The sequence below is a fragment of the Leucopleurus acutus genome (assembly GCF_964270905.1).
Source record: "Leucopleurus acutus genome assembly, chromosome: 14".
Classification (NCBI taxonomy): domain Eukaryota; kingdom Metazoa; phylum Chordata; class Mammalia; order Artiodactyla; family Delphinidae; genus Leucopleurus; species Leucopleurus acutus.
In genome coordinates, this window is record NC_139156.1 from 60811171 (window position 1) to 60833746 (window position 22576).

At 51.7% G+C, this 22576-nt stretch overlaps 1 protein-coding gene across 1 annotated transcript in view; it reads right to left on the bottom strand.

Annotated features, from left to right (window-relative positions):
• Positions 1-22576, bottom strand: part of LOC309971799 (cadherin-23-like) — a gene marked incomplete at both ends in the record, with an annotated part of 325411 nt that overhangs the window by 174055 nt on the left and 128780 nt on the right. The window contains one exon of the mRNA XM_082855179.1: positions 15979-16057. Coding sequence (XP_082711305.1) covers positions 15979-16057 — 79 coding nt within the window. The remainder of the gene's footprint in view (positions 1-15978; positions 16058-22576) is intronic.

Sequence of the window (22576 nt, forward strand, 5' to 3'; positions counted from 1 at the left end):
GACCATTTTTGACCTACAAAAATGGTGATTTCGTCTAATAGTATCTGGCTTCTAACTGATACAGAGTTGTTGTTTTTTTTTAACATCTTCATTGGAGTATAATTGCTTTACAATGGTGTGTTAGTTTCTTCTGTATAACAAATTGAATCAGCTATATGTATATATATAACCCCATATCCCCTCCCTCTTGTGTCTCCCTCCCACCCTCCCTATCCCACCCCTCTAGGTGGTCACAAAGTACCGAGCTGATCTCCCTGTGCTATGTGGCTGCTTCCCACTAGCTATCTATTTTACATTTGGTAGTGTATGTATGTCCATGCCTCTCTCTCTCACTTCGTCCCAGCTTACCCTTCCCCTTCCCCGTGTCCTCAAGTCCATTCTCTACATCTGCGTCTTTATTCCTGTCCTGCCCCTAGGTTCTTCAGAACCATTTTTTTTTTTCAGATTCCACATATATGTGTTAGCATATGGTATTTTTTTTCTCTTTCTGACTTACTTCACTCTGCATGACAGACTCTAGGTCCAACCACCTCACTACAAATAACTCAATTTCACTTCTTTTTATGGCTGAGTAATATTCCATTGTATATATGTGCCACATCTTCTTTATCCATTCATTTGTCGATGGACACTTAGGTTGCTTCCATGTCCTGACTATTGTAAATGGAGCTGCAATGAACATTGTGGTACATGACTCTTTTTGAATAATGGTTTTCTCAGGGTATATGCCCAGTAGTGGGATTGCTGGGTCATACGGTAGTTTTATTTTTAGTTTTTTAAGGAACCTCCATACTGATACAGAGTATTCTTTAGTGTAGGGGTTGGCAAACCTTTTCTGTGAAAGGCCATAGTAAATATTTTAGACCTTGCAGGTCAAGAGGAAAAATTGAGGACATTATGTTGGTACTTATCAAGAGAGAAAACAAATTTCCACAAAATTTTTGATGAAATTTGAAGTATAACAATAATTGAGCACAATTTTTTGTAACACTGGTCTACTAGTAAGAAGAGTGGAATTTTGGGGCAAAGGATAATACTTTACTTAAATGGAGTTCAAAGATAGTGCAACTACCATCAAATCAACTGCAAAAATACTCTTCTTTAAAATCCATTCTTAGCTTGTAGATCATACAAAAACAGGCAAAGGGAGGACCTGGCCCGTGTGCCCATGTGAGTATGAAGAAGTTGGTCATTGTAACTGCCATCTGCATTTCTCTGATTTCTAGACAGTTTTGGTACCTATACGTATATCCACTAATCTTCGGGGTGTCCCATTCTGTGAATATACTTTGCTTATTTTTCTATTGACTTTACCAACTTTTTCCTATTGATTTGCAGGAATTCCTTATATATTCTAAATATGAGTCCCTTGTTGGTTTTAATTGTTGCAAGAATCTGTTCCACACATGTCATCTGTTGTTAACTTTGTCTGTATATTTCAGTGGAATTGGAAATCCTTTGATGATCAATTTTTCATTTATGGCATGTGCTCCTGGGTGTTAAGAAGTCCTTTCCAACTACAAGGTCACAAAGCCATACCCCCACGTTTCCTTTTATGAGCTTTATATTTCACCTTTCACATTGAAGTCTTTAATCCATCTGGAGTCTACCTTGGTATACAGTGCATGGTACGGATCTCGCTTTATTTTTCTCCATATAGTGAGCTAGTTTTCCCAACACCAGCGACTATACAAGTCATCTTTTCTTCATTGATGTGATGATGCCACCTTCATCATATACAAAGTTCCCATGTGTATATGTGGGTCTGGTTCTAAGAGCTCTATTCTGTCCCACTGGGCTATCGTCTATCTTTTAAAATGTACTAGATGGATTTGGGGCTCATCCCACTCATTGCCCTGCTGCCCGCTTCTGTACCAGCTTCCCGGATGACACCATCTCAGGCTGCCAGGTCCCTATGGCTTGTGGACGCTGCTTGCGATGATGAGCTGGCCAATCTGACGCCCTCTAGGAAATTTGGAACTGGAAAACTAGAATATGGAGATGGTTGACAGCTGAGGCAGAAGCCAAAAGGACACTTCAAGAGTAGCCATGATGCAGAGAGGTCAATATAGCCATCATGGACTAGGTAGATGCATGGACCCATCCTGGAAGGTCACGAGGGAGCCATTGGAGAAGAGGGACATGAGCGGGGCAGATTTTCAGAGAGGGGAAAGATGCTGTGGTAGGCTAAATAATGGCCATCAGACAGCCAGGTCCTAATCCCTGGAACCTCTGAATGTTACCTGGTGTAACGAAAGGGAAGTTAACAAACGTGATTCAGTTAAGCATCGTGATATGGGGAGATTATCGGCTGGACCCTACAAATAATCACACATGTCCTTAAAGAGGGAAGCAGAGGGAGATCTGACTACAGAAGAGGAGAAGGCAATGTGGCCAGGGAAAAAGAGATTGGAGTGTTCCAGCCACGAGCCAATGAATGCTGGCAGCCACCAGCCGCTGGAGGAGGCAAGGGGTGGATTCTCCCCCGGAACCTCCAGAAGGAACCAGCCTGGCTGACACCTTGACTTTAGCCGTGTGGAACTAAATCACTTTGGACTCTGGCCTCCAGAATCATAAGAGAAAACATCTCTGTTGTTTTAAGCCCTCAAGTTTGTGCTAGTTTGTTACTGAAGCCATAGGAAACAAACATAAATGCTGTAAGAAAGGAGAGAGGGCTCAGGCTCTGTCCCAGGTCCTCATCCTGGAAGGCCTGACTCCAAGGAGGGTCTGCCCCGGATTCCTATAGGAACCCCACAGCCTCACAGAAGGCCCCTTTCTCTGAGCTTCCTAAGCATACTTGAATTCTTGGAACCACAGGTGCGCTAAAAGGAACAACCAATACTCCATAGCTTGACCCGTAAGACCATTCAAATCACCTTCCGCCTTCCTCCTCTACAGCCCAGTGGGCTTGTCTGCTGCCCTTCAGGCATCTCATGAATAGTCAGTCCTTCCTCAAAGGCTTTGCTCCAGTTGGTCCCACCTGCTTGGGATGCCCTCCTCCCCACCTAACCCACCCATCCTTCAGTCTCAATAATACTGCCTTGTGGGCTCTAGTCCTCCCCCATTTCCAAGGCGGTATCATTTACACGATTCTATCCAATAGAGGGCTGGTGTTTCCTGAGTTCTTGCCTGGCGTTGGGTGCTGTTCTGAGCACTTTACATGTACTGATACAACTCTCAGAACCCCCGGGAGCTCCATCGTCCTTCCCATGGTACAGATAAGGAAAGGTTCAGGTCAAGTTACTCCGATGTCAGGACTGCCCAATCTTCAGTCATTTGGATGCCACCCTCCCAACTTTTTCCATATGTGTATGCAACTCCTATTATTATTATTTTCTATTTTTCTTTCATTTGATTCCTTTTCTCCCTTAAAGAATCATTCTAAAAGAATCTATCTAAGCAGCTCACAAATGGCGAACCAGTTCATTGGCCATAAATAGTCACTGTAAAATAGAGAAAATGAGCGTACGTGGTGAGATTTCAGCTGCAGCAGCTTGGCATCTGAAGGCTCCAGCCTGCTCTCCTTTTGTTAAATAGGGAGACAAGCCAAGGGGTAGAGAGGTGTTAAAGACGTGAGTACCCAACTGGACTTCCTGCTGGACAACGCTGACAGCAATAGAAATTCTAAAAGAGAATTGAGAAGGGAATAGCCCTCTCACTGTGTGATGTGATGCTATTTCACGCCCCGCCCGTGTGTCACTTAAAATCATCTCTCTGGGGAATCAGCGGTCAGTTGGGGTGAAGCTGCTGCCCTCGCCCCAGCCCCCGCCCCCAACGCACTCAGCCTTCTCTGATCTCCCAGAGGACTTCCTGACAAGCATGAGACCCTCAGCAAATGCTGTTAGGATGGACAAGCAACTTTTCATACGTTTACCTCCCCAGCAAATCCTTAAGCTTCTCACAGAATGGTTTTCCATTTCCAATTTCCATTCTAGATCCTGTCTCCTCAAGACCACCAAGAGGGGAGGCTGGCTCGCCAAGACCTCCTCACTAAGCATCTGCTGAGTCAGGAGGCGGTAACTCTTCTGTCCCTACAAACTTCTAAAGGACCGACAGCATCCCAGGACCTCAAGTCGTCCTTTCCAAAGTGCTCCCTGAGTCCCAACTAAATGGCTCTCCGGACATTTAAGACTCCGACCATGATTAAGAAGAAAAATCAGTCACTGGCTCCTTTGAAATAACCCTTGCTATGCTGGACATTGTTGCGAAGTGCCCTTCAGCTTCCGCTTTCAGTGATGGGGTCCTTCAGAGTGGGGCATCTTCATGCACTGGCAGCAGGAGGGGGCGGGAGGGGCAGTGAGCTAGTAAACAGAGGCAGCCTGACTCCAGCCCACTGCCCCCCACAAGAGAGATGTCTTCTGAAGGCGCTGGAATGGAGCACAGCCCAGCAGAAGGAAAATGTGAGCAATAAATTCCTTCTGTGTCAGAATGTTTGTTCACTTCAATCAATGTCTGAAAATATCTGCCCTGAAATCTCTGTTTCCAGGATATTGGTCAAATATTTGAATGGGGCAGCCAGTTAATTGACTCAGGAGGAGCACCTGACAGAGAGGCAGAGGGAGGGCTGCAGGGGCCCAGGAAGACAGCCAAACCCACAGGTAGATCCAGTGACTCCCAGAGCCCGGCAGTCCCATCAGGTGCTCAGGGCAGGGGGAAGGGGAGGGGAGGCCAGGGGCACTGGAGGAGTGTGGGCTCTGGAGCCAACCTGCTCTTCCTCCCACCAGCCATGTGACTTTGGGCAGCTGGGCCTCAGTTTCTTCATCTGCAAAATGGGCTGACAACAATAGTACCTACCTCATGGGGTTAGTAGGAGAATTTAAACAGTTGATGCAGGAGAAGCATTTAGATCTAGTCCTAGGCATCCACAAAGTGTTTGCTACTATTATTGTGTTATTGTGACCCCTTACTCTGGCATTCAAAGCTCTCCCAATGTGAGTCTCATGTTGGAAGAGGGTGTTAGGGCTGGATAGGAGGTCCCCTGAATGTGTGTTCACACCCTGCCCTGTGACTGGTGATGCCCCCTTCCTTATGGTCTCTCTAAATCATACCTCAAGGACTGCCTTTCCCAAAGACAAACCCTTTCCTGACCTCCTGGAGCACTTGTTATACATGCCATGCTTCAGGCTTGTATGATGAATTACTTGTGCAGCTGGGTTCTCCCTGGGGCCAATACTGGACCTGTCTGGTGAACCCGTGGGTGGGCCTGCACAGTGTCTGATATGTGGGCTAAAAGAAAGGTCCCTTCCCTTTCCTTTCATATTTTAATTGCTTTAAAACATGGGTTCTGTAGGAGAGATGGGGGTGCGGAGGCTGTCACGGTATCCTCATGGCTCTGTCTGGGTCCCACCAAGACAACAACTGAAGGCTGGAGTGGGAGGAGCTGTTTATATGGTGGGGAGTCATGGAGTTACAGAGGGGCCCAGCAGGGATGCTGTGGGGCCCGAGTGCAGCTGCAGGTAGGGGAGAGGAGCAGCCCCTGTCTCTGCCCACGATCCACTTTGGCTCCAGGGTCATGGAGTGTCCGGGGCATGCAGGGCCATTCCAGTGGCTACGGAGGGTGTTCACAGCAGCGGCCCAGGTGAGTTACCTTCTTGGCTTTGTGTAAGGGACACCCACAAGGGATCAGGGGCAAAAGACCAGGTCAGTTAGACAGCACATGGGAACCGCCTCCCTCCCTGCCCATAGGGGCCCCTGCAATGCTTGGGGATCTTACCAAGAGCTGTAGTCTTAGGTTTTCGCAGGCAGAGAGGAGAGGCAAGAGCCAGTGACATTTGCCTTTCTAGGGACTCCATTACCACCTGCGTGCTGAGGAACCCCAGTATCTTCTGCATGCGCTTGTCATCAACCAGCCAATAATGTTTTGGATAAACCCTATTACCATTCCCATTGTACAGATGAGGAGACTGAGGCGCAGACAGTAGAAGTAACCTGCTCCAGGTCAGCTGAGACCTGAGTCAGGCTGGCTGTGAGAAGGGCCTGTTACTAAGAGTTCTCCCACTCTCTCTGCAGGGTGCCTGGCCCACAGCAGGCACACAATAAATGCTGATGACATGGAGATGCTGAGGGGAATGTAGGTGCAGATGTCAACATTTTTGTTCCGCCAGGAAGTCATGAATCAGAGCCGCGTAGGGGCGGGAGGTGGCTGATGGGCTGAGCCACTAGAACTCCATCTGCTTCACTCACCCTCTCTGCAGGGCACCCCAGGGTGTCTCCCTCCTGTGGCCCCCGCCCCATTCTCTTCTCCTCCTTCCTGTTTTGGCTGCGCAGAGCCCAGAGAGGCGAGGGAACAGCAGTGTGAGGCTGTGGCTGACTTCAGGCTTAATATCTTTGTAACCATATTGCAAAAGGGCATGCCTAAGACGGCGCCTTACACTTAATCTTTCTCTTTTATTGCTTTTTCTCTTGTATGATTTAACCTTGCACCAGGTATCAAGCTAGATAAATAAAAACTTTTATTTCAGATTAGCCCTGGCTGGGGGCTGCCTTGAAAGCTGAGCAGTCATCCGGGGAGTCAGATGAAAAAGGGAGCTGGGAATCTGAGCTGCTTAGAGGGGCTCATTGCAGGTTCAAAGCTCCCCAGAGATATTTGAGAGCTTTTCTGAGGTGGGAGGACGAGATCCCCTCCCAAGCCCACAGCCTGGGGAGGCTGAGGTAGGCGGCTGACGTCCCCCTTGTCCAGCCTTCCTGACCCCCGCTTCCTAAGTGGCCCCTCGCCCCAGTTACCTGCCCCTCATGCTGGTATTTCCTTCCCAATACTTAACATGGCCAGGAGACACTGCCTTTGATGATATTTAGTTATCTCTTCCTCACTAGAATGTGAGCTCTGTGGGCACAGTGACAGCGACTTTCCCTTCACGGTTGGTCCCCGGGGTCTGGCATGGAGCCTGGCACACAGTAGGCACTCAATTAATATCCACTGGTTAACTGAATGAATGAATGAATGAATGAATCCTAGGATTCCAGTCCGGCACGCAGACCAGCGGGTTGACACGAATCACTTGGTTTCCCAGGCAGAAGAGTAAAAGATAGCAAAAAGAATGTGGGTTTTGGAAGCATGAAGGTCTGGGTTTGAATCCTGTGTCCCCCACTTATGTGCTGTGGGACCCTAAGCACGTCTCGTGAGCTCTGTGGGTCTAGTTTCCTTATCTGTAAAATGGCTCTGGCCAGCCGCCTTCTGGGGTTAGGGTGAGGGTGAGAGAGGATGTATGTAGCCCAAGGCAAACTCTCCCACAAGTTCAGAGAGAGAGAGATACAAGATGTTAGAGCAGCATGGCTTGTAATAGCAAAAATCAGTGTATACACCACTCGACAAGAAAATGGATGACCTGTGATAGTTTCCCATGATGAAGTAATACAGAGTAATGAAAATGAACAAATAATATCTACATCACAAAAAAATACGGATGGATCTTGGATATATCATATTGAAAAGAAAACACAAGTCCCAGGAGACTGTGTATGATACTTTTTAAATAAAGTTCAAAGACAACTAAAGGCAAGCAAAATGCAATGTGACAAAATAATTTTTAAAAGCAGAGGAATGAAAAAATGCAAGATTGAAAGAGACAGCTATGGGACGGGGAGGCAGGGGACGGACTGGACGAGGAACACAGGTATGTGAGGTATGCACGATGGTTTAGCTCTCGGGCTGGTTGGTGGGTTCAGGGGTGTCCACAATATTATTAAAAATTAATAATGAAACCAAAGTGGACCAGTGCTGACCGTAGGCCAAGGACGATGTCTAAAGCAGTCCTGTGTGCCTGAAGTGGGCCAAGATAAAGAAAGAGAATGCAAAACAAACGCCGGCTAATTTCACAACCCTCCAAGGATCTCAAGCCCCTAGCAGTTCAATAAAAAGCAGTTATTTAGAGATGAGGAAAAACTAGAAATGAGCCAAATTTTTAAAAAGACAAATACCTGTTGACCTGGGGAAACCAGACTAGAACCTCCCACCAAAGCAACCACTAGGCGTGAAGTAGAATGAGCCCCAGCCCCCGAAAGCAGCCTCCAGCCACGACTGGTCTGCCAGACTCCAGGCCTGGAGAGAAGTGGGTTCTGAGCTGAGTGGAGGGCCATCCCCTGCCCAGCTGTGGAGGCGGAATCGAGGTGCTGCTTGGGCCTAAGTGGGAGGTCCTGGGCGTGCTCGCACAGTACGTGGGGCCCACAGGAGGCTCTATGGTGTCCCGAGCAAGGGTCAGAGACTCCTGCCCATGAGGAGGGTGTGGGAAAGAGGAGAAGCAGAAAGGGAGGGTCTCAGACCATGGCGGTGAAACCTCTTCAAAGTCCACTGACTAATTTGAAGCAAGGGGCAAGGCACAGCTACGACAAAGAGCGTGCAGGGCCTCCGTAAAGGAGAGGAGAACAAAGACTCAGGTTTATCACAAAGGTGGGGCACAGAAGAGTGTGGGTAGCAGGAGCGAAGAAGAAGTGTACCCCTGGAGAGAGGAGGGAGAAGGATCAGGGAGAATGAAGTGCGGGCTCTCCCGTGGTTCATCAGGAGGAGTTTAGTGTTAGTGTGACCTATTGCTGTTGTTTTGGTATGTGGTGGGAGAGAACTGGAAATAATATATGTTTAATCAAATTTTTAAAAAGTCAGAGGCACTGTCCCTAAATATTGTTGAAAGAAGAGAGCCATGGGATGCAAACTGGATAAACCTTGGATGGCAAATTCATTCCAGCTCTCAAGAGAACGCCTGTCAACTACCAGTGGCTGATGGAGGCTTGGAGGCCCATTCGGGCTCAGTGGGAAAGTGTGCCGTGATCAATTAGTGATGTCTGCCTTGGTATGGGATGGGGGAGATCTGGTACACGTGCTGACACGGGTCTAGTGTGGCAGTCATAGGTGTAAGCAGATCAGCTTTCCGTATGAATATGTTCCTTTCTGCCTAGGCTACCACCAGAAACCCCTTAGAGGTTAGAAGATTCTTTGTCTCCCCCTTTTCCTGCACCATATTTTCACTATATCACCTTGCTGACTTCCCTCCTGTACATCTTCACAACAACCCCCAGTCCTCCCCTAGACTGATGCAGTAACCTGTTAGCATATCACCCTCATTTCAGTGCTCCCTGTTCCGATCATCCAGAACTCCTATGAGGTAAGTCTTCTGATGACCCTCCCACCCCAAGCCATGCTCAAACACCCATATCTTTTGCCTTGTATGCCCTCCACCAACTGGCCCCACCACTTGTCTGATCTGCCCTGACTCCTCCCTGGCTCCCTCTTGGCTCCATCCATTCCCCACTGTGCCTGGCCAGATGCCCTGAGGTTTCTGGGGCTTCCAGTCACCCACTGTGTACTCTAAGCCAGGGGCTTTGGTGTGCAGTTCAGACTTCCAAAGCAGATCTGCTTTTCCTGAGTTTTTACTTCTTGGGGGAAGAAACATGCCAAGCAGCTTAATCACAAGGGCTTTGAAGTGATTCAAATGATGGTCTCCTGTGATAGCTGTCCCCCACTAGGCCCTGGCCAGGGGCCCGATTTAGTTATTGGCATATGTGGGGGTGTGGGCTTGGGCAAGTCTGACTGCTTATTCTTCCTCTCTCTCTCTCTCTCTCTCTCTCTCTCTCTACACACACACACACACACACACACACACAGCTTTCATTTCAAAGCGCTCAATGTATTTTCAAGGAACTGCCTCACTTGGTAGCATTGAAAGTGAAATCCAGCGAGGGGCGAGTGAGAGCTTTGTCCTTCACTAACCAACCTGGGCAAGTCCGCCAGTGTGACCCAGTGGTGAGGCCACTGCCTTTCAAGCTGGGACTGAGGGCTTTCAGCCCTGATACTGCGCACCTATTCTTCATTCTAGGCCAGCATTTCTCAACCTGTGTTTCATTATCGCATGTCCCTCCAACCTCCCTAGCCATTTGAAACATTTTTCCTAACTGCTCCCCCAAGCTGCATGAAATTTTAATACCACAGATATAACATATGTATATCTGTGCCTTATACATAAAAGAAGTAAGATATTTTTTACCTCTCAGAATACATTTTTGCCCCCTTGGGGGTGATATTATCTTGTTGATGACATGTGCTCTTCTAGACCAGAGCTTCTCAAAGGGTGGTCCCCAGACCAGCCACATCAGCATCACCTGGGCCCCACCTCTGGAGTTTCTAATTCAGGTTTAGGGTGGGGTAAAAAAAATTTTCATTACTAATATAGTTCCCAGGTGAAGCTGATCTGGAGCCAACACTTGGAGAACCAGTGTCATCATGCAAACTGGCTATATTCTGGAACCCAAGAGACCTGGGTTCAAATCCCTGCTCTTCTGCTTTGTAGCTGTGACCCTTGGTCAGTCTATAAAAGTCCCTGAGCCTTGCTCTACGTGCCTATAAAGTGGAGTAATGATGTCTCCCTCATACACTATTGTGAGGGATAAACGGGTCCAGCCAGTGCCTGGCTCACAGCAGGTACCCAACAAATGGGGTTCCCCTCCCCTCACCCTGGGGGATATTGCAGAACTGCGGGAGGCCCGGGGAAGCAGGGCTCAGATAGGGAAAGGGCTGATGAGAGAGGTTAAGCCTCTTCAGCCTGGAAAGTGGTGTCTGGGCTGAGATGGCGCTGTAATGCAGAAAGTGGTGGAAAGTGCTAGCTTGGGCTCCTTCACCAAATCCTTACACCCCAGGGTGGTGAGGGCCTTCGGGTACCGGAGAAGGGTTTGTTTAGTGTCAATTACAGGAAGGAGAGAGTGAAATGACACAATTCATCAGTGCGGTGTTTATGGAAAATGAAAATGCCTCCCCGTTGACCTGCTTGCTTCCACCTGCCCTCCTCCAACCCACTGTGAGCTTCTCACAAGGCAACCCCGACCACGTCCCTCCCCTGCTGACCTGGCTCCCCACGGCCCTCAGGACCAGGGCCTGGCTTTCTCCTGGGCTGGGCATTCTACACCCTGCGTGGCTGGCCCCGCCTCCCCCTGTGGCCTCCTCCCCCACGGCCTCCCTCACGTGCTGAGCTCAGCCACGTTCAATTACTGCAGCGCCAAGATCGGGCTGCACGCTCTCCTGCTCTGGGATCTTGGTACTCGCTGTTCCTCTGCCTGCAACAGACCCTCCCTCCACACTTCCCGGCTGGTTCCCGCTCATCTGTCGGGGCTGGCTTAGATGACCTCTCCTCGTTGAGCCTCCCCTCCCAGTGACGGCTGGGGAGGCTCCCCCCTCCCACGGATTCTTTCTCACTTTTCATGACGGATATTTTTGAATGTACACAAAAGGAGAAAGAACGGACTAGTGGACCCCCCAAGGAGCCATTGTTCCATGTTAACAATTATCAGCACAGCCCCTGCTGGTCTCCACAGTGTTGCACCAAGGCATTGCAGCCTGTCCCCCTGACTGCCTGCAGGTTCCTGAGGCTGAGACAGTGATTCGGGCCCCACCAGCTCTCAGGACATTCGCACAGAGAAGGCCCTCAATCCACTGTGGGTGGATGTTAAGAGGCCCCATTTGTTGAGCTCTTGCTACAGATTCAGGTGCTCTGCTAAGCGCGTCCGCGTCTCAGCTCACTGAGTCCTCATAGCGTCCCTGTGAGACGTGGGTTATTATTACCTCCACTCTACAGACTGGAAAACTGACGCTCGGAAGGTTACATAGCTGGTCGGTGGCGGAAGGCAAGCCAAGGCGGTCTACCTCTGCAATAGAGCTGCTCATTGAAAGAGAATGTGAGCCACGTGTGCTATTTGAAATGTTCTAGCAGCCACATTAAATGAAAAAATAAATAGGTAAAGTTAATTTTAACAGTATGGTATCTTTAACCCAGTACATTGAATATACCATTGCAACATGTCATCAATGTAAGACATTACTGAGATATTTTACAATCTGGTTTTCATACCAAGTCTTCAAAATCCTGTGTGTTATCTTTACAGCACAGCTCAAATCAGACTGGCCACATTTCAAGTGCTACAGGGCCACACGGGCAACCGTATTGGCCAGCACAGCTAGCAATCACCACCCTGGACACGGCCCTAAAGCCTGCACTCTCAACCACGTACTTCTCTATACTTAAATAAATTAAGGAGAAAGTGAGTGACTAGGAGTCCCAAGGACCCCCGGTCCTGATCTTTCTTTGACAATAATATATTTTATGGCCCTTTAGAGTCTCTCTGGCATCATCTCATCTGCCATGGGAGTTATTATCTCCATTCCACGAATGAGGATTATGGGGTTAAGAGGGCCAAACGCCTTGCTGGACACCCTGCGGCAGGTGGGGGTGCTGGGCCTCACACTGACAATTCTGGACTCCAAGTCCAGCGCTCTGCGGGGCAGCTGCCCCTTGAAGCAGGACTACCTCCATCTGGTAGAGGAGGGTGTCTGCTCAGACCACAGGCTGGGCTGGCCACCGGGGACAGGAGCCTGCAGAGCTCCAGAAGTCAGGCCCTGGAGGAAGTGATGCCCTTGGTGAGCGGCAGGGCAGGCACGGGCTGAGGGAGCGACGAGGCCCGTGCCAGGTCCTCTCTGGGCAAAAACCTTGTCCTTCTTTGGTCACAGTTTGGCCACAAGAGGCTGAGAAAAAATTGATGGCAGTGGAGCCATAACTTACCTCTGAAGGCCTCTTTGTTCTTGGCAAAACAGAGGGGTCATTAGTAACGGGGAAAGCACTGGTGTGCGGACATAAATCCCCCCGGCTGCAGGGACGGTAAACAGCCCGGAGGGGACAGGGCCTCAGGGAGCTGGGCAGGTTAACCTTGTGCCATGGGCTCAGGCCTGTGTCTGAGGCAGACCACCTGCCCAGGCTCTGGAGGTCACCCACGGTGCCCTCAGGACTCGCACCCAGCTCCAGGAGACCCTGAGGCCCTCAGTTCTTTCTTTCTAATGAAAATGGTTCCAGAGCACCTGGGCGGGAGCAGGCTCCCACACTGGGCACTCAGGGCCAGCCTGGGGCAGTCAGCATGAAGGGGCCCGGGAGGGCATCCCTTCTTCTTGCTTCAAGCCAAACAGGCACCGGCCAAGCCACCTGGGAGAGGGCTGCGACTTAACACCCTTGGAGAGGCAGGTGTGTGAGGCCAGGCCCTCGGCAGACAATGTTCTTTGCAGCAGTGTCTACCCTGGCCGGCTGGGGGAAGTAGAGAAAAGGCCAAATCCTAGCCTCTGTCCACCTGTCCCCCTGGGGACTGTGCCCTCCTGCCTGCCTGCTTGGGTTTGGGCTGAGGCTGGCTCACAGGGAGTCCACACCGGCCCAGGCCCCGGGGAGAAGGGCAGGCAGGGGAGCCAGGTGCTCAGGATGGCAAGGGAAGAAAGAGGACTGCCCTTTCCTCAAGCTGTCTGAAAAGGATTTGGGTGCGCTCGGGTGGCGGCAAATACCCATGACAATGAAGACCATCGTGGCCACCCTGCCAAGTGCTACCTCACCGAGAGGATGGCAGACATTTGCCGCAGTGCTGCCCCCTCCATTTCCACACCCATGGCAGACTCTACCAACTGATTACCGCACTGAGCCTGCTTGGCTTCCTGGTCCTCTTCGGGCAGCCATTACCAATCAATCAAAGTTGGCAGGTAAGAGAAAACCCATTTGTCATCCTTTCTAAAAGCCCTGAAGGCACATCTGTGCTGGCAACGGGAATCCTATAAAACTATGCTAAGTGTTCCAGGTCTTCCAGAACTTTCTGCCTCCTGCCCCCACCTTCACACACATCCCCTACCTGTCGTTTCACATCCTGGGTCTCCCTCCTCGTCCTGTTGTTTGCACTTGGGAACCTGGCCCAGGAGAGCGTGCCTCTGGAAATCTCACAGGATGCTGCCTCAGGCAATTGCCCCCAGACTCTAAGCTTCAGAGCCCAGCCCAGATATCAAAGCAGCTCTGCCCTGCAGCCTCCTGCTCCAGAGGAAAGGGGTGACCGGGGCCATCTCTGAAGGTTAGAGAGGACCTGAGGGTCTGGGGCTGGTGGCCTGGCACCCAGCACGGACCTGAAATGGACCAATGCCCTGGAGGATGGCCTCCCAGTGTCACTGCAGGCATTATTTCCAGTCTGTCCATGACCTCAGGCCAGGCCCTGGCTCCCTGCTCCCCACCCCCACCTAGGAGTATGTCTGGAAGCAGCCCAGAGCCAATGAGATGAGGAGACAATCCCTTACCCAGCCAGGTGTCCCGCCCATTCTGCCACCTCATACTAGGCCCCCAACTCCATCACCCTTGGGGCTCACCGGTGTTCCCTCAGATCTCCAGCACAAGCCCCCTGTCACTGGGAGGCACTTGCTTTGCTTCCCAATTTGACAGACTCATGAAGGATACCAGTATCAGCGTGGGCCTCCCATCTCCTCTGCTCACCAGGAGAGGGCCCCTAATTCCCAGGAGGACTCTGCCTTCCTACAGAATGGCTTCCTTCCTAGGACCTCCTTTTCCATATCCTGGCCTAAGGACCACCTACCTCTGGAGCACTGGGAGAAAGGACCTTTCCCGGGTTGCACCGCAGTGCTACAGAATGAGAATCTTCCCGCATGCCAAGGACTCTGCATTTTTGGTAGGAGCCCCAGGCGATTCTTGGGCATACTGGAATCTGAATACCCGTTACTCTAGCGTGATGCTCATTCATTCACTCTACAAGTACATCTCGGGCTTTATTCTTGTTGAGTCCTGTCCTGGGCATCAGAATGGGGAGGAAATGGGGTGCGGGGAGCAGAGGCCCAAACCCACACTGCTGTTACTGACCACATGAGCTGGTCTGACATTCGCTCTGGGTCCTGGGGCCCCCTGGGCTTAGAAGCACAATAACTGGGCTTAGAAGCTGCAGGTCACAGGAAGCCCATAATGCCCTGATTTCGTGCATTCCAAGGATGTGAGGGGTCTCCCTCACACCAGCTAACCCTCAACATCCGGAAGGTATTATTAGTTGCTAGCAGAAATAATAAAAACAGCTAACACTTATAAAGTACTTTACATGCATTAATTAAGCTCTTGACATATAGTGAGTCTTCTGACTTTTGAACCACCTAAGGTAGATACTCTAATTGCTCCCATTTTATGGATGAGAAACTGAGGTATGGAGAACCACCCCAGGCGGGATGCTCAGCAGACTCCATCCATGTTCTTGATCACTACACACATTGGTGCCTTTTGAGCTTCAGGGAGAAAATGCCCCCAAAATGCCACTCTCTATTCTTGGCAGTGTGGTAGGGAGGGGCAATGGCGTGGACACTGGCCTGGTGGCCTGCCATCCTCCTGGCCATCAGTCTGGCCTGCCCAGATGCACCAGGCTGACCGTTCACTCACCAGCGGGCTGGGCAGGGAGGCCACGTGTGGGGTGTGGGTGTGGGTGGGAGAACAGGGACAGGTCTGGAGTGTGTGAGTGAGTGAGCAGTTTCTCCTGGACCTCACCAGCCGCCTTGCTCCAAAGCCACCCAGTCCCAAGACAGCCAAGGAGCTGCTGCTTTGTTAGTCTTTGGGTGGGGACGTGGGGTGAGGGGTCCCATCAACCAGAACCCTCTTTGCATTCAGTCACTGTTCTGCTCAACCAAGAGACTGGGCGGGGAAGGAGGGCTTACGTGCCTCCCTGCAACATTCCAGACGAGACATGACTTTCTAACGGTCAGAAATGTAAAAGGAGCGTGAAATCAGCCGAAGTTGCAGCTGTATTAGTTCTAAAGTGATGTAACAGCTGCCATCTTTTCATCAAGTGAGTAAAGAAAAACAAAGAAAATCCCAGAGCACTGGTAAGAGTCACCAACGACCTGGGCTCAGAGCCCCAAAGTGCCCAGAAGCCTGAGACCTCGGACAGCGGCGCACACTCCTGCCTTCCAACACCACCCAGCAGCCCCGGGCACCTAAGCCTCTGTTCCAAGCTCCTTTTCCCCTCCCCTGCTCCTCCCTCCTTTAGCCCGTCAGTTCCCTGCCTGGGAACCTTTGGCCAAGGTTGTCCCTGGGGGCAGGTCCCTTCATGCCACTGTCCCACATGGCCATAGATCTCTCCACTGTCCTGCAGAGCCTGACACTCCTAATGCAGCTCTTCTTGAGTCAGGGTGGGGGACCAGGGCAGCCCAGGCCTTACCTGAGATGATGGTGTAGCCAATCCCCCGGGGACGTCCTTTATCCTGGTCGATGGCGGTGATAACACGCACCGTCGTGCCCTGGGTGGGAAAGAGAAAGGACTTGAGTTTGGTCGCCCCGCCCCCAGGCTGCTGTTCTTCTTTGTAGCTGTCCGGGCACCCACAGCTTCCCTCCTCATGGGGACTTCCTGGCCAGCCTAGGAAGTAGGTACCGAGTACACAGGCCATCATCCCTGGGACATACGCTGAGGCCCCCGGGCAAACACCTCCATGTCCACTGGAGAGGCCCAATCTTGCTGATTCTCTTGCTTCCCCTTCCCCTCCCCAACTCGCCTCATTCGGATAAACCACCCAGGGAAGAAGAGCTGATGGAGGAGCATCCAGCAGGAGGACAAGAGGTCTGGTCTCTATCTCGAACACACATCAATGCTGTGTGACCTCAGGAAGTTTGCTGCACCCCTCTGGTCTGTTTTTCCCCACCTTAATATGAATAACAACAACTCAGTTTTCAGTAAGGCCTGAGTAAAGGAGAAGATAATGAATCAACTACTCTGTGAATGAAAGCATCATAAATCCTGAAAATGAGTATCTCCAGGGATGACCGTGACAACCATGGAGGCCACCATGGTCCTCTGAACCATGCCCCATCCAGCACTACAACCAGCAGCTCCTGCCTCACATGGCTCTGCCCCACACCCCATTCATTCTCCCTGCAGCGCTGGGGGAGAAGGGGCTAGGTGCTGGGACTCCCACATGGGGATTCGGGGACCCCTGCTTTTGGGGAGCACACAATATGCACAGACACTGCTATACAGATATGAGGTTGCTTAGATGCATAAATGTACCCCAGAGTGTACAAGTCCACCTGGAGGAAAGGGTTGTACAGATGGTGACATTTAGGATGGGTCATGAAGAGTGAGTAGGAGTTTGCCAGAGAGAGAAAACAAAAAGGAAGGTGCTCCAGGCAAAAGACACAACACCAGGGGCCTTCCCTAGTGGCGCAGTGGTTAATAATCCGCCTGCCAATGCAGGGGACACGGGTTTGAGCCCTGGTCCGGGAAGATCCCACATGCTGCAGGGCAACTAAGCTTGTGCGCCACAACTACTGAAGCCCGCGCACCTAGAGCCCATGCTCTGCAACAAGAAAAGCCACTGCAATGAGAAGCCCGTGCACCACAAAGAAGAGTAGCCTCCGCTCGCCACAACTAGAGAAAGACCGTGCACAGCAACGAAGACCCAACGCAGCCAAAAATTAATTAATTAATTAATTAATTAAAAAAAAAAAAAAAAAAGACACAACACCGGCAGGGGTTTGGAGGCCTACGACTCACTAGGAAGAGATGCTGGCATATAATGGGCACACTCAAGTATCAATTGATTGGCCAAGTGATTGAATAAATGAACGTACAAATGATTGGATCCTAACTTCGCCACCACCACCACTTGCTGAGTCGCCCCTCACCCAGGGCAATGTTCACTTTGCTCTCCAGGCCCTATCACACCAGCCATGCCTGCCTGAGATTCCGGCCCAGGCTGCAGTTCCCCTGACTGATGGAGAGCAGGACAGCCTTGTCCCCAACCCCTAGGGAGATAGCAACCCTGGCATTTGCATGTCTAATGAACGTCTCTTGTGGCATTGGTGCCTCTCACATATTCACTGGTCATCAGCTGGAGACTGAAGCCTGCAGGCTGCACCCTCCACCCCCACCTGAGCACCTTCTCCTGTGGAAAGAGGCTAGTTCCTGACATGCAGGCCTCTGACCTGGAGGGAGTGCCCTGGGGGCAAGGTGCCTCCGACGCCTCCTGGTCTCCCTGCCAGGACACAGGAGGGGCATCTGCCACCTCACCCTCCTGGGCAGTGCTTCCCCTGCACAGCTGTCACTCCAGCCTCTCCTGAGCCCAGGTGTGCGGCAATCCTGAACGCCCCCAGGTTTGGCTGAGGGAAGGTGAGAATGTTGCAGGGGAAACGTCTCCAGCAGAGAAGTGCACACAGCGCAGAGGCGGAGGCCACACAGAAAGCAGGTCTGGCTCCTTCCTTTGCACTCCCCGCTCTTCCCCCCAGCCCAGGAGCTCTAGCTAGATCCCATGGAAGAAACAGACTGTTACAAAGTCTGAGAAAGATGCTATTAAAGACGCATCTCTCGAAGTGGGTTCTGAGGACCTGAGCTGTGCGAGAGAGTGTGAAGCACCTGCGGCGGCAGGGGCCCTTCTCCAGCACTCACTACGTGCCTGGCGCTGCTGCGAACGCCTTTTATGTATTAACTCATTTCATCCTCTCAACTACCCCGGGAGACGGCCCCATTTTACAGATGAGGAAACTGAGCACCACGAGTTAAGTGGCCTTTCCAAGGTCCCACCGCGAAGAGGGAATGGTGAAGCCAGGATTCAAGGTCAGGTACTTTGGCTCCAAAATGCTCCTGCCTGCCAGGAGATGCTGCTTCTGTAACAGGTCGTTATAGTAATGATAACTGTCATTTATGAAAGTTGTGGCTATGTACCACGCACTAGTGTAAGCACTTTACATGTATTAATTCATGCCAAATATGGGAAAACATACATTCCCTGTCCCTCCCTTGGAGACGCACGATGGGCTTTAATGTGGTAAAGGCTCCCAGAAGTAGTAAAGCGGTAAAGAAATCTGTTACCCTTTGTTCTCCCCCGTTTTCTGAGCTGAAGACAGATTCTTTTCGTGTAACATCTTAACAGCCTCAGACCCAGGGGTACGTGGGAGGTCATCTGGGAAGCACTGCATTAGATCTGAAGGGTCTACACAAACGGCTCCCCCCATCACTCCAGGGGGCGTCTTTGGGGGGTATGCCTTTCCTGGTGTCACTCCTTACACAAGAGAGGCCTGGATTTGTCCCCAGGCCTGAGAGTCCAGGACTCTGATCTGAGGCTCCAGCTGCCAGGAAGGGCTTTCTCAACACAGGGTCAGCTCCCTCTTTTACGGCCCCATCCAATCTGAGCCTCACATGTGTTCCAGCATGAGGGTCCCCTGGCTGCCCCTGGCCTGCCGAGGGCAGGGACTGGCCTGCCAGGTCAGCTGGGCCCAGTGCCTACCAAAGCACCATTCCAGACAGTCACTAAACAATAAACCTCAAGGGGCAGCTGCATGCTTGCAGACGTACAACCAGGGCCTGGAGTGGTCAGTGAGCCTCAGGAGGACGGGTAGGGGGCCAGTGCTGGCCTGTGCAAAGAGGGGAGGTGGTGGTCAAGGAGCCCTCAGCCCTCAGAGCCCTGTGAGAACCTCCCCATGGGTAGCCCTGCCCTTGGCAGCCTGGAGTCCTCCTGGGGGGCCAGGGCTCAGATGGCCCAGTGGGAGAGCCAGGACCAGACGGCAAGGAGGCTGGCTCTCCCCCGGAAGAGCCACACCTGAGCGTCCACGAAGCGCGCTCTAAAAGGCTCCTGACAAAGTTTGCGTTTTCATCTTTTTGGATAAATAAATCCATTTTTAATAAAACCCTGAGCTTTTAATACAAGTGCAGCCACAAAGACTGGAAATGTTATGAGAAGGAATTAACAGGGAGGACTAGGGGCTCCTGGGAACCCACGGCTCTTGTTTCAGTCTCAGTGATTATATTTTCAATATACTGAAACTATTTCCAAAGATGAGAGGAAAGAGAAGTGCCCGTCGCGGGCCTGGGCCCCTCTACAGGGGTACACTCTGTTTGGCTGGCTCTCCAGAGAGGTACCCCAGCTTGGGGTGCATCAGGGTATGGCCAGGAGAGCAGGTAAGTGGGCGCAGAAGGGCTAGAGTTGGGGCCCACCTGGCCACAGGGCTTCTTCCCTTCATAGGAACCCACACTGCAAGCAGGAGGCTTCCTGGGAAATGAGGCCCCCACCTCCGCCCCCAAGCCCTCCCCCGAGAGGCTAAAAGTGCACAGGCATGCAGGGTCCCAACTCCTTACTGGGGGAAGATCAGTACAGCAAGGGGGTTAAGGGTGTGACTCTGGTCAGCCTGTCTGGATCTGAATCCTTTGCGTGAGTTACTTAACTTCTCACCGTTTGGGTTTTCCCCATCTATAAAGTGGGTATTACAACAGTCCCACACCTCAGCGAGGGATACATGTAAAGCACTTGAAACAGCACTGGGTGCACAGAAAATGCTATAAAAGTGACTGTCACTATTCACTGGAGCCTGGAACCGCCGTGCGCATCTGATGAAAGCTAAGAGGGCTCTTCCCAGACTATGCATGCATGTGACGTTCCAAACAATTCCAGCAAAATGCAGGCCCCGCAGGACCCCAGGTTAATAATCCCCACCCTGGAGGGAAGACGTTTTCTGGGAATTCTATAGAGAGAAGAGCTAGGAGCTCACAGGGAGAGCTAGCATTAGTTGAGCACCTACTGTGTGCCAAGCACTGTGCTGGGCTCCCGCATAGGTTCCTTCACTTTTTTCTCACAACCTCTCACAGTGAGGGTACATGTGGAGAGACTGCGGCTCAAGGTGTGGTGAGGGGGTGAGTGAGGGTGCCAGGCAGCCCCAGCCTCTGAGGCTTGGGTACCAGTAGGGAAGTCGGGGCAGAGCTGAGACGAGCTGGGACTGCTCTAGAAGGAACATGACTCTCCCTTCTGTGGTTGCCTCCTTCCAAAGAAGCTGGCCAGGAGAGTGGCTGAAGCTGGAGCCTCAGGGGGCCTGTCTACCTCTTTCCCTGCCGGCCCAGCACCATGCCCCTCCCCCATTTCCATGACAGGATTAAGGACTTGAAAGGATGACATGCAGTTTGCTTCGGGAGTGGGAGGCGCCCTTGGGGGGAGGCAGCCGATGGGGCCGGAAGAGACTTCCGACAGGAGCTGCCACAGCAGATTCTGAGGCAGAAAATCCTATTTCTCAGTCCTTAATTCCAGTCAATTCCAGTCAAAGGGCTGATAGGCATCGGCTGGCAGTAATTTGTGCAGTTTATCCGCTCTTTTCACCTTCTATCGGTCCTTCACTGACGGGCAGGCCGACATGCTGTTGCTCGAGTGAGGAAATTAAAATTTGATGCAATAATCCCAAATAAGAAGGATTTTATTAGGTAATATATACACTTTAGATGAGGCATGCTGACCTGATACACTGATAGAGGGAGGCGTAACATGCTGGGAGCTGCAGATAAAAAGGGGGAGTGAGGGAGAGTGGGCGAGGGTCTGGATGAAGGCGCTGGGCCAGCAGAGGCAGGGCCGGGGATGGGGGACTCCTGGGTCCTCCGGCCTGGGGGACTGATCAGGCCATGGAGCTCCTCTACCCTGGCCTGGCCGGGAAAGTGCTGCGTTAAATCAGGGCTCCACACTGTAAAGGGACATGGAGGGCCCAGATCAAGGCACGGAAACGGATTAGAAGCCTGGAAAAATCAGGCTTAGGGTGTATGGGAAGCTGTGCAAGGGACGCGGTGAACTTTCAAGTCTGGAGGCAGGGAGGCCAGAGGTGTGTGGACACGGAGGCGATTCTGTGGGCGCTGGGAGAGTCCGAATCTCCCAACTTACTTCCTTGTCTGGCTTGCCCACGCCTGGTCATGACCCAAGAGGCAGGACTCAGACCTGCTCCCTGGGAGCCCCCCAGACATTGGCTTTAGTGGCCTTGCGGGGCCAAAGGGTCAACCCTGGCAAGGCAAAGAGATATCAAGGTCCCTCATCCTGAGGAAGAACCATGTCAGATGTCAAGAAACCGAGCATAAGGAGCGCGGGAGACAAGGGGAGAAAGGGCCCCGTTTGCCTGTTCTGAGGAGTCATCCTAGCAGGGGCCCGTGGAATCATCGGGAAAGTGTGGCTTAGCACAGGGCCCTGCACACAGCAGGGGCTTAATGAACATCTAGAGGATGAGTAAAAGAATGAAAAATGGAATGGACGGCTGGACGAACTCAGAAATCTGCAGATCTGGAAGGAACACCTGTAGTAACAGCTACATTTAGTATTACTCTGCTACGATACAGGGATGCCAGGAGAGACAAGACAAACTGAAGCTCTCGGACGCTACTCACACCAACACCCCTCTTGCTGACCACCGAGACACTGAAATGAGGCTGAGGCTGGGACCCCCAGCCCAATCCCAACACATAACCGCGGTGTTCTAACGTCTGTTAATGCCGGCACTGCTGGGTGCTTCAATCTCTAAAACCCCCAGGCTAGGGGGGCACAATTGAGACAGCTGTAGCCCCGGTTCCCCGAAGAGGAAGAGGTCTGGAAGTCGTGTGATTTGGCCAAGCAAGTACATGGTAGTACAGCGACCTGCTCCGAGACCCCTGGCTGCCCAGCCACCATCATGTCCTCACTTCAATCGACAAGTTGGCTTTGCCCATATTGCCTGCATTCAGCCCTGAGCACGATGCCCTGGGAGGCCTGTGGGAGGTTCCCACAGGTCCCAAAGACTCAGCCACCTTGGTGACCAGGAGCCCCAAAGTAACCCACTTACACGTCGGTGAACATTACAGGTGTGGCTACAATTCAGTGGGAAGTCATGCAGCGTAAGGAGGGTGAACTCCAGCAGAGCTGAGGGGAGAGGGATGTCTATGCCTGGGCCAGTGAGGAGGAAGCCAGGAAAAAATTCCAAGAAAGGTCGTCAGTGAGCTGGGAACCAACAGACGGGTGGACTTGGGGTTGGTGACCAGAGCAGGCACAAAG